General features: G+C 44.4%; 1 protein-coding gene across 1 annotated transcript; it reads right to left on the reverse strand.

Annotated features, from left to right (window-relative positions):
• Positions 1-748: 748 nt before the first annotated feature.
• On the reverse strand, positions 749-4,472 carry LOC127318013 (uncharacterized). The gene is made up of 3 exons (XM_051348622.2): positions 2,801-4,472; positions 2,459-2,702; positions 749-1,193 (listed from the first exon to the last, which is right to left on the reverse strand). The coding sequence occupies exons 1-3, from the start codon at positions 4,451-4,453 to the stop codon at positions 826-828; spliced, it is 2,265 nt and encodes a 754-aa protein (XP_051204582.2). The 5' UTR covers positions 4,454-4,472; the 3' UTR covers positions 749-825.
• Between the last annotated feature and the right edge of the window lie 8,584 nt (positions 4,473-13,056).

A 13,056-nucleotide genomic window follows, 5' to 3' on the forward strand; every position in this document is an offset into this window, starting at 1 on the left:
CATGCCTCGGCCACCGTGGTTCCCCACCGCCGGCGGTGAGGTCGCCGAATTCAAATTTGAATCGCATGTGAAGTCGCCAGAGCTCTTTTGTACGGACATCCACTCACTCCCTCGCCCGTTGTCGCCCGAAACGAGTTATGTTTCCTCACTTTTTAGTTTGTTGTGCATGTTTTCTTTTATGATTCGCTACCTATATAGGAATACATTGAGGAGATGAATTTGGAGTTCAAGATGATCTCTAGAATCCTGTTCTATCTCTAGATATATAAGTATTCTAACAGGCACCAGCCAAAGATGCTTGTACCGTCGCTACCAGACTAGTTGACAGATTCACCCGACCTTCCTCCCTGTTTATTGCACAACCATTTCCTATTGAAGCCATGAGAGAGAGATACGTTTAAACCAAGTCCTTAATCTCTACTTCCTCCGTTTAGAAATCTAAAATGTTGAAGCATTTTTTGTTGATTCACCCACTTTAGTTTGTATGTAGTCTATTTTTATTATGTAGGTTCACTCAGTTTAGGCTGTATCTAGTCTACTTTATAAGCACCTAAAACATCAGACATTTTTAAGCGGAGGGAGTAGTTTTTAGTAATTTTGTCAGGTGTATCTCCCTTTGTATTAGTTAATTCGTTTGAGTAATTTATCTCTAGCTTTGTTAGTTTTAGCATATTGGTTTGCTATCATTCAATGGATACGTTTAAACCAAGTCCTTTGTGTCGTTGTACAAGTGCACACATATGCGGAAACCACTCAGCATGTAACAGCATCTCTAGCATATACATAATAAAAGGCACAAATGGCAACCCAAGTTAAAAGTAAAAACTAGTACATCAGATATGGGCTCCGAGTCAAGTAATCCTCGTACACCAATTTGTCTATCCAAGAATAGTCTACGCTCCTCCCTGGCTGTTGTTCCTTCTTCAATTTTTCCTGCCTCGCTTGATCCCTAGCAGTCCGATCGATGAAAATTCTAAAATCAACGTCCCAGGCAGGATCAAAATAGATAGAGTCTTCATATTCCAATGTATCATCAAACAGAGTATTCATCTGCCCCTTTTTAGCAAGTCCTTGGGCGTCCACTGCACTTTCTCCACGAGCCATTTCTTCAAAATCCGTGCAACGCCCAAGGTAAGATTTTGATGATGGATGGATAATCTTGATCCCATCATACTCACAATGATAGCAGCGACCTGTCAACTGAAAAAAAAAAGATCATCAGCTTGACATAGACATCAGCATCAAAGCTAAGTAACAATAACAACAAGAAACAACAGCTGAATAAAACTCTGTATCAGAATATGCCAGTATGTAAGAACGGAGCCATGCATGCACAATAACTAGCATCTTGAGTTGGCATACTACTGAAGTAAGACAAACGAGGTTGACAAATGGAACTATGTCTTAATACTCCCTTGGGGATTAATTTCCAGGTAGGAGCATTGTTGGGCTTTTAATATGAAGACACCTAACGCAAATACATATAGTGATTACAGGAACATCAACTACTGATACGTGATGCACGTCTCAATTGTGCATCCTTCACACATGTCAGATGCTAGTGCAACATGGGCCAGACATTCCTTACAATCCTTTAACAAATAAACCCGAAGGATACCAAAAACTAAGCAGAGCAGTTCAGAAAAATTCAGAAAAGGTCCTGTTTCCATTATTTATTTTTAATCTGCGCAAGTTTATGGCGGTAATTTATCAATAATGTAGAAGTGGAAGAAGAGATGAAAGAGCCAAAGAGGAAATGGAGAACATCAAATGGGCCAGGGGATGATCAGTGTTGATGATTTTCCAGAAAACAAGCTATGTAGATAGCCAAAGTAATCACAGGATAGTGTATGATATCCTGTAACAACAACAAGAGTACAGTGAAGTATTTGCATAAAAAGAAAAATGCATACTCATGGTCAATGTTGAGGAAATCGGCCGATTAATCGGTGTCAACTCGGTCGACTGGCGATTAGCCATTAATGGGTAAATCGGCCGATTAATCATGCGATAAATGAGTTTATCGGCTAATCGTGACCACCGAGTAGCGATTAATCGGCCGATTAATCGTTGAATCGGACGATCTTTTAAACAGAGGAACTAAGAAAATGCGTTCTTCTTTTATGAATATATCTGAGGAAGTAAAACTTAAGATTTGAACTCCGCAAAAAAACACCATGTTAAACATTATTCTACATATAGGATATTTCATGCTAGCTAAATGTCCCAAACTGAACGCAACTTGAAAGTATGATGGCACTAGAGTACATATCTGGATTATGTGCTTTAAGATAAACCCCTACAAAGCTCGGTTCATATACTGTGGAAGTTGGGTGGATGTTGTAAACATCATTCAAAAGATTATGATAATTAAGTATTATGGAAAGTTGATACCCCTACTACTTAGCTATGCGATGAAAACTGATATATCCATATATGACTTTGTGACAGAGCATACCAGCATCTTTTGATGGATCAGATATAGGACAGCACAAAAATGCCTTGTCTTGCATGTGTTCGTCACTATTGCTATACTGGATGAAGAAGAGTGTGGGAACTTGATCGTTCTGGGAACCTTTTCGCCTCGCCAAGATGTTCATGTGAGAAAATGGGTAACTGCAGCTGTGTGCGCAGTAGCATACACCATCCTCAGGTATTGTAGAATTCACATCACAGATGAAATGAAGCTCATATTCCTGTCCCTGTAATAATCAGATAGAGATAAGATCAGCAAATGTGTCAAACAGAGCGAATGCTAGTACTATGTTACAGTAAGTTACATGATACAAATCGAACTTGCCATTTGTTTTGCATATATAAGTAATGCAGTTTCAGCCATTTTGACAATTGTACCCTGACATGCCTCAAATTTGTCACGGTTCGCTGAGATAATCTTGGTGGCGCGGTTGCTCAATTTCCGGGCCTTCTTCAAAGATTTGCTAGGCGGCAATTTTTGTGAAAAAGTTTCAGATATGGCAAGAACATCACCTGAAAAGAGCACCCGCTTAACCTCAGCTGTTGGCCAAAGAGTTCCCCCCACCTGCGGCATCACCGTCGTTGCAAATTGTACAAACGCAGCAGGACTGGGATGATGTGCAGCACGAGACACGGTATCATAGGCGTCACGTTCAGAAAAGGGCATGTCTCCTTCATAATGACCTTCTGCTTTTGCCATCTCAACGACACTATCAAGTCTGGCATTGCAGATAACCAGACGTCTCATAGCTTCGTATACAGAAAAGTCAGGGAAGCGGGCACATATGTAGGCAACGAGGCCGCAGAGGGAGAGGAACTCGACGCGGGCGAGGCTCTTGGTGCAGATCATCGCAACCTCAAAGTGTTGCTCTGGAGGAAACATGGTGTCATACCAAATGGTGTTGAGGATGATGTTGGTGACAGGGTCACTGCAGGGACCGTAGCAGTGGCCGGCCTTGAGGAGCCCGCGGTGGTGGCGCGAGCGCAGTTCATGCTCCGGTATGCGGGAAATGGCCTCGAGGTATAGCAGGTGGATCTTATCGAGAAGCGCCATCTTGAGGGAGATCTGTAGCCCAACCGGGAAATTTTCCAATTTCCTTTGCTGCAGCCTTGTAACGGCCTTGGTTTTCCTGTGTTGCAGCCTTGCAATGGCCTGCTGCATAGGAGTAGTCTCTTGCATTGTCATATCCGTGGTGGAGGAGGTGAGTAAGACAGAGAATCTCTCCATGGTGGAATCGCTGATGAAGCAGCTCCGTGTATCGAGGAGGAGGTTGGAAACCTCGTCGAAACGTGAAGCCAGCAAGAAAGACCGAGACACCAGTGCGTCGACCGCGGGATGCAAGGCGGAGATGGCAGCACATCGCAGGGCTATCCTCGCAGTAGGGTCGTCGTGGATGGTGCGCGCGTCGCGGCGAACTTCCTGGATGAGATGCACGGCGACGAGGAGGTCGGCGGCGGACAGGACGAGGTAGCGCAGGGCGTCCCAGGTGGTGAGGTAGCGGAAGTAGGAGGTGAGGAAGGCAACGAGGCCGCGGAGCGATCGGGCGGCGACGCTGCTGGTCAGGAGCATGGCGTTGGTTCTGTCGGAGGGGCGGGGTATGAGGTGGACGTCTTTGCTCGACTCCGAGATGATCTTGGAGATGGCCGCGCGCCTCGACTCGCTTTTCTCCCCGTTCTTGCAGATGCCGGCCCGTGATCTCTTCTTATTCTCCCTCCCCTTGCCTAGCTCGTGGAAGACCGTGTTGGCTAGGTGGTGGGAAACTGTGTTGGCGATGATGTTGGAGACGGGGTCGAGGAAACCGAAGCAGAAGCCGGCGTCGAGGAGGCTCGGGATCAGCTCCGGCGGGAGTCGATCGAGCGCCTTCTTGTAGTAACCGTGGATGTGATCCAGCGCCGCGGACTGGTTGGCTGTGGAGCCGTTCCAGTCGACACCACGGGTCATCACGCTACGGTGAACGATCATGGCATCGCTCTCCATCTCGTGCCGACGGTGGGGAAAGGCATCGGCGGCGCGTTTGAGACTGGGAAGAAGAAAAGACAAGTCGCGTAGCGTTTAATGTCGTGATGGGTACGCTGTCTGTCGCGTTAACAAACTGGGCCAGGCCCAAAATCGTACTGAGTATGTCGGTTCACACGGGGGGAGACAAGATGGTCTCCATCTCCATCCGAGCATAGTTCTGAATCGGTTCGTTGAGCAAATCACACTCCTTTTGGGTGATCCTAAGATTGATAATACTAGCAATGGATGGCACGGCGGCAAGCCGTGCCGACCATGTAATATGATGGTTGTGATATTTTTAAGAACATATTTAGATTGATGGAAGTAATTAATATTTTCTTGTTTGAACAGTAGGTTTAGGATGGTTGGCAATGAAGTTGTAGATAACATACACTGAAATTAGGTGTATACAATTTTAATCTTGAAGATCAAGCAAATAAGTGGGCATGGTAATAATAACCGGTGTCCTTCTATTTATACCGGTGGGAGGCATGTTTTTGTGTTGAGATTGAACGGTATATAAAATTTTACCCACATTAACTAAGGCATACAAATAAGTCGTAATTAATTTGGTCATAGGATACACTGATAGTGGGAGGGCATACAGAAAAACGGTGAACAGACACACAACAACAACAGGTTTGCTAGTTTTGGCAAATCACAGTAAACAAAATTGTAACTCCATTACAATACTTGTTCCAATGAATATGGTAGTAACCTTTCGAACTCTCTCATGATTTCTTAAAAAAACATATTCATTATCGCCAATACACCCAAAAAAAATCTGAATATGCAACAATACATCCTCTTAATTATATTCAGTCATGCTCTCGAACATATACGTCTTCCTCATGAAGGGTGATATCATAGTACCTGGTAGCAGTCATACTTTAAAATCATTCAAAAGTAGATTTAAGAATGCATCGTTGTACTAAATAAAATGCAGATCATAAATCCATGTTTTGAGATCAGTTTACATGTACTGCAGTCTGAGTATATCAAATCAACTCTTGTATTCATCTCAGCATTCATGGGATAGCTTTATTTTTTATGGTTTTCTAGCTTGTAAAAGTGCTTCCTCTTATCTTAGTTGGCATTTTATAATTGTGAAGCTCCTGAAAAAGGGAAGTGGAGCAAAATAATTTTTTATTTGTTTCTCTACTATCCAAATAAGTATACGATTTAATGTTCCTTATGTCGCATATAGCCACCCCTTTTCACAAACTAAGAAGTGAAATGGGATGCAGCAAGACAGGAAGGGCCAATGGAAAAGGGTAAATAATTAAAGCAACTTATCAGTAAGTAACTATTCAGTTCTCTTGCAAAATAAATAAGGATAGATCAGTTTTGTCCGTGGCTTATCTGTTTTAATAAGCAACTTATATGTTTTATCCGCTGCATCGGTGGGTAATAACACACTCAAGTCATTTTATTGCTCTGATGAAGTAGCTCATAAGACATGACTGATCTATTCTCACATTCGTTGCCGCTTAGGAAGGATACCTTCACCATGGATCTTGAAATATATGTGAAGATTAGAGGGTCACCTTTAGCCACGCCGTTCGCTTCAGCAAATGCTCCCTGCGCCGTTCGCTTCAGCAGATAATGCCCACTTGTGCTCGATGAATATTCGGCCCTTCACTCTGTCACCCATGCGCCCCACGGTCTAACGGCGGTACTGCCGCACACAATATTATGAGGAAACTTGCCTGTGATGTGTTGTTGAAATGCCGATGGTATCTTAACTGGATTGTGGCATCTATTTAGTAGCAGGGAATGGGAGGATTGAAACGATGGCTGCCAAGCAATGGTGTTTATACAGTTCAAAAAGTTGATCGAATTGAACTCCCTGAAGTTGTGCATCCTTAACTGTGCTCTAAATAGGTGAAAACATTGGCATGTTAAAGTTCTCACATTATTTATAGATAGTGGAAAACATAGTCTGCCACACCAATGAAGTACCGTGTATTTTACAAAGTTTAAGGGACACAAGTATCACATAGAAGGAAAACATAAACTCAATAAGCAAAATAGATGAGATGTCACAGATATGTTTAATTTCATCAAAAGGGTTTCATGAAAGAGAGAGCAAGAATGCAGAGTAAGAGCTGTAAAAAGAGCCAAGTGTCAAAATTTGCATATGCATCTCATCAGGCAGAGCTAGGATTTCTCGGAGAACAATAAAATACAGGCACTGCAAGCTTCATCTGAATGGGAAGTCCAAAAATATTCACCTCGGTTATCATTTCTCACATAAAGGAGTTGACTGCATGATTTCCATAATAAATGAAAACTTACGGAGAAAATTTAATGTCAAGAGAAAATTGCATATACCTTAGAGGTGCTAAAGCCTGGAGTTCACCATTTACACGACCAACTACCAAGTATCATCCTTGTAAGTGAGAGCTAGGATTTCTTGGACCAGAATAGAACACTGGCACTGTAGGCCTCATCTAAACGGGGAAGTCCAACAATATCACCTGGGTTACCACAAAATATTAAGCTTCCCGCTCCGCTCTTTCAGATCTTTAGGATAGAATGACAGAAGGAATATCAAATCTTTCTTTTTTGAACAGAAACGAAGATCAAATCTGAATATTCAGTTTATGAACTTTTAGCCCAAAAACATGGCGTGAATTTGTCTGGCACATATCTGACAAAGATTGAATTTGTGACTCTCATATGTTGACAAATAATGAATTCCGACTCTTTTCAACCATTTTGTAGGTGGAAACATAAAATCCAGAGATTTCTCATGCATAAACAAAACGAAAGATAAAATCAAAGGACAGAAGAATTGGGTATGTTCTCTCGATGTAAGATGAGAGATCTCAAATTGATAAATCAGAAGGAAAAAATGGCCAATTGCCACAATTGAGCAAGACAATGGTCAAACACTCAAATGCATATCCATGTATATGTGAAGTTGTGAACCTGCGGATTGGTTGCTAAAAACAGCAGACTGTTTCCAGGGAGACCAGGGCAAAGCAAATGCAGATTAATATATATCCCTATTACTTTGCCGAACTGCTTATAGGGAAGTACATGTGTGCTATGAATTCTGTAGAACTGTAGTAAGTAAGAAAAAAGTGAAATTATGGATGAACTCTATTGGCATGCAATCTTAGTCTAGCAGCCAGCTTTTTGTATCCTTGAGCACCTCCTCAATCTCTTCCATGAAAAAAGCACGGAGCAGCTCCTCATTCTCCTGGGCTGTGACCATTACGTCGGTCCTCAAAAAACCTTGCTGCAAACTCAACAGTTTTCCTCCAAAAAGCTTCATGGGGACGGTGGCAACCTTGCAGCGACTAGCGCGCGTCGACGCCTCGACGGCCGGACGTAGACGACGATGTACTTGGCGAAGTACATGGATGGAACGGAGGCGGAGACGAGCGGCGAGCACGGGTGCAGGTCGTTGGCGTCAACGGAAAGGAGCAGGGGCAGGCGACGTTCAGTCGTTGGCTCGCTGCAGGGAGGCGGAGCTCACGCGGGGCAGCGGTCGAAGATGGAGATGAGGTTACTAACATCGACGACGTCCCAGACGTCATGGCGACGATGCCGAGCAGCGCAAGGCGGACTGGCGGAGACTTGCGTGCACGCACGCAGGAACGGACCCAGGTGGCTTTGGTGTAGCTCGGGAATAAGAGGTGCTTGCGGTGGTGGACATCCGGACGAAGGTGAGGTCGACCTAGACGTGGATCGATGTTGCTGTCACGCATGCACAGGAGCTTGGTGGCGAACGTGGTAAAACAGGTTGACGTCGAGAGCGTCGTTGAGCACGTCGGCGGCGAGGCAGGGGCTCCGCTGGAGGTCGAGGAGGTGACCAGCGAGCAGACCGAGGCGAGGAGGCAGAGCTCGCGCGGGAGTTTCATGGCGCGCTGATTTCCCGTGAAGAAAGGAGGGCAGAGAGGAGATGGAGAGAGTGGCGACGGGGAGGAAAAGAAGTGGCTAGGGCTCTGCAGGCGAGGTACCCTTTTTATGGAGAGGAGCTGCGATGGGACGTCCGTCCATCACGTAGACAGCGCAGGCAGGTCCAGCGATGCTTTGCCGTACAGGTTGAAGAAGGTCCTCTCGCTAGGAGATGTTGCTGGGCCACGAGCTGTCCGGTGAAGAGAAAAAAAAGGCCGGGGAAAAGAAGTTGGATTTGCTGGGAAGTGGAGCTAGGTGGGCCGGTGTGACTATTTTCTTCTCTTCAACAATTCTTCCACGAATCCAAAGAGAAGATAGCAAACGGGTTTGAGAGAAGAGGGGTTTTTTTAAATCTTTGGAGAAATTGTATAAACCTTAGCAAAAGTTTAAAATAGGTTTTGTAAAATATCCAAAACATTATTACTATTATTTTGGTTTTATTTTGAAGTAAGAAAGAGAGGGAGGGTTTTATTAAACCATATGAGAAGGAAATAAAATAATTAGGGTTATAAAATAAATTATATTTGTTGTAAATATGGATGATATGATGCATATGCGATGATGATGCATAAAAGAAAAGAGCAAGCAAATCTAATAGGGTTATTTTCCTGGGTGGTGGATCTCCTTCGGTGTGGTGTAGATGGATCTAATGGATGGCGGCTCTGTTTGGCGACGAATGACTCTCCTTTTGGCGCCGGGTCCTTCACATAATTTATAGGGTTTGACCTCGAGAAGGTTGCGGCAGGCCGTACGGGCGCATGGTACGGGCGGGACTTGCCCGTAACGATGCCCGTTAAACCTTCTCGAACCGCCTCTTCGAGGCTGGTCAACTTTGTTGTACTGGTAACACTATTTCCTTCAGTAATTGCAGGTCCATTTGACATTATGACGTGATTTCCTACACACCATTCAAAGGCATGAGAGATTGCACATCTTTGCATTAATTAGTCATTAGTAACAAATTGAGAGGTAAACTTAATCAATTTCGTGACTTAGCTCAGGGTTTAAACGCGAGAAAAAGTGGTGTATTTCACATCCATCACTGGTACCGGCACCGGTGGTACCGGCCCGGCCTGGCCGGTGGTACCGGCGGCCACTCATCAGCGATGCTCATCCACCTGGCATGTGACACGTCGACTAACCGCTGGTAGTACCAGTCCAACCTTGCCGATACTACCGGCCATGGGTTTGTCCCAACGGCTCGATTCGGAGGCACATATAAAAGGGGCCCCTTCTTCTCCTATCAAGTCAACTATCCTGCATGCTTCCTGACCTCCATTGATGTGAGCTTAACCTTGCTAGATCTCTCTACTCCCTCACTCAAATCTCCCAATACTTGTGGATTTGGTAGAGGAGATCTAGATCTATCTTTCCACCAAAGGAATTTGTATTTGAACACCATTCTTAGTGGATCTTTGTGAGGTGACCTTGAAGCTAATCTTCATGTAAAGCTCCGTGGTTACATCTTGGGAGACCCCAATTCGATTGTGGATGCGTGCCCCAAGCTTTGTGTAAAGGTGCCGGTTGCGATCTTAAGGCAACCGCTTAGTGGAGCATGAGCTAGGCCTTCGTGGCGTTGTTCACCGGAGAATAGGGTGAGGCCTTTGTGGCGTTGGTAGGCCTTCGTGGCACCACACCCCTCCAACATAGACGTACTTCCCTTTAGAAGGAAGAAACTACGGGAATCATACCCTCGTGTCTCCTCGTGCTCCATCTCGTTGCTTCTATCCTTTACCGCACTTTACTACTTGTATCGTGTATTGTGTATTGTTTTCTTGCATCTTGTCACATAGGTAAATTCATATAGTTGCATATCTAGAGAATTTACCTTTGTGTCAAGCCTAAATTTTAAAAAAGAATTAAAATTTGTTAAAGCACTGATGTCTACGCACGCTTCTATTCCTGTAGACAGTGTTGGGCCTCCAAGAGCAGAGGTTCGTAGAACAGCAGCAAGTTTCCCTTAAGTGAATCACCCAAGGTTTATCGAACTCAGGGAGGTAGAGGTCAAAGATATCCCTCTCAAGCAACCCTGCAATTAAGATACAAGAAGTCTCTTGTGTCCCCAACACACCTAATACACTTGTCAGATGTATAGGTGCACTAGTTCGGCGAAGAGATAGTGAAATACAAGTAATATGGATGATTATAAGTAGTAATTGCAATCTGAAATAAAAATGGCAGCAAGCGAACATGTAGCAGAACTTGTTGGAAACGGTGTTTCAATGCTTAGAAACAAGGCATAGGGATCATACTTTCACTAGTGGACACTCTCAACAATGATCACATAATTAAATAAATAAATGTTACTCTCAAACACTCTCTTGTTGGATAACAAACACCATTCATTGTGTAGGGCTGCAAAAGCACACCTCAAGCCGGAGTAAACAAGCTCCACAACGTCATAAAGGAATCACAAACGATGCGCACACTATCACCATCACACCGTGGAGAGTGACTCCGGAGTTCATATTAAAGTAACCTCTAGAGTGCATAATAGACAAGAGTAACATCTACATATTCAACTAGATTACAAAGCTCATGATCACATAAAGATCACACCATGGGAGAGAGAGATGAACCACATAGCTACCGGTAGAGCCCTCAGCCTCGGGGGAGAACTACTCCCTCCTCATCATGGAAGTCAGCAGCGGCGATGAAGATGGCGGTGGTCGATGCGTGTGGTTGACACGTCCGTTGGGAACCCCAAGAGGAAGGTGTGATGCGCACAGCGGCAAGTTTCCCTCAGTAAGAAACCAAGGTTTAATCGAACCAGTAGGAGTCAAGAAGCACGTTGAAGGTTGATGGCGGCGGGATGTAGTGCGGCGCAACACCAGAGATTCCGGCGCCAACGTGGAACCTGCACAACACAACCAAAGTACTTTGCCCCAACGAAACAGTGAGGTTGTCAATCTCACCGGCTTGCTGTAACAAAGGATTAACCGTATTGTGTGGAAGATGATTGTTTGCAGAAAACAGTAGAACAAGTATTGCAGTAGATTGTATTTCAGTATAGAGAATTGGACCGGGGTCCACAGTTCACTAGAGGTGTCTCTCCCATAAGATAAACAGCATGTTGGGTGAACAAATTACAGTTGGGCAATTGACAAATAAAGAGGGCATGACCATGCACATACATATTATGATGAGTATAGTGAGATTTAATTGGGCATTACGACAAAGTACATAGACCGCCATCCAGCATGCATCTATGCCTAAAAAGTCCACCTTCAGGTTATCATCCGAACCCCCTCCAGTATTAAGTTGCTAACAACAGACAATTGCATTAAGTATTGCGCGTAATGTAATTAGTAACTACATCCTTGAATATAGCACTAATGTTTTATCCCTAGTGGCAACAGCACAACACAACCTTAGAACTTTCTGTCACTGTCCCAGGTATCAATGTAGGCATGAACCCACTATCGAGCATAAATACTCCCTCTTGGAGTTACAAGCATCTACTTGGCCAGAGCATCTACTAGTAACGGAGAGCATGCAAGATCATAAACAACACATAGACATAACTTTGATAATCAACATAACAAGTATTCTCTATTCATCGGATCCCAACAAATGCAACATATAGAATTACAGATAGATGATCTTGATCATGTTAGGCAGCTCACAAGATCCGACAATGAAGCACAATGGGGAGAAGACAACCATCTAGCTACTGCTATGGACCCATAGTCCAGGGGTAGACTACTCACACATCACTCCGGAGGCGACCATGGCGGCGTAGAGTCCCCCGGGAGATGAATCCCCTCTCCGGCAGGGTGCCGGAGGTGATCTCCTGGATCCCCCGAGATGGGATCGGCGGCGGCGGCGTCTCAGTAAGGTTTTCCGTATCGTGGCTCTCGGTACTGGGGGTTTCGCGACGGAGGCTTTAAGTAGGCGGAAGGGCAGGTCAAGAGGCGGCACGAGGGGCCCACACCACAGGGCCGCGCGGCCAAGGGGGGGGGGGGCGCCGCCCTAGGGTGTGGCCACCTCGTGGCCCCACTTCGTCTCCTCTTCGGACTTCTGGAAGCTTCGTGGCAAAATAGGACCCTGGGCGTTGATTTCGTCCAATTCCGAGAATATTTCGTTACTAGGATTTCTGAAACCAAAAACAGCAGAAACAAAGAATCGGCACTTCGACATCTTGTTAATAGGTTAGTTCCAGAAAATGCACGAATATGACATAAAGTGTGCATAAAACATGTAGATAACATCAATAATGTGGCATGGAACATAAGAAATTATCGATACGTCGGAGACGTATCAGCATCCCCAAGCTTAGTTCTGCTCGTCCCGAGCAGGTAAAACGATAACACAGATAATTTCTGGAGTGACATGCCATCATAACCTTGATCATACTATTTGTAAAGCATATGTAGTGAATGCAGCGATCAAAACAATGTATATGACATGAGTAAACAAGTGAATCATATAGCAAAGACTTTTCATGAATAGCACTTCAAGACAAGCATCAATAAGTCTTGCATAAGAGTTAACTCATAAAGCAATAATTCAAAGTAAAGGCATTGAAGCAACACAAAGGAAGATTAAGTTTCAGCGGTTGCTTTCAACTTATAACATGTATATCTCATGGATATTGTCAACATAGAGTAATATAATAAGTGCAATATGCAAGTATGTAGGAATCAATGCACAGTTCACACAAGTGTTTGCTT

This window comes from Lolium perenne, chromosome 7 (assembly GCF_019359855.2).
Source record: "Lolium perenne isolate Kyuss_39 chromosome 7, Kyuss_2.0, whole genome shotgun sequence".
In the NCBI taxonomy this organism is placed as follows: Eukaryota; Viridiplantae; Streptophyta; class Magnoliopsida; order Poales; family Poaceae; genus Lolium; species Lolium perenne.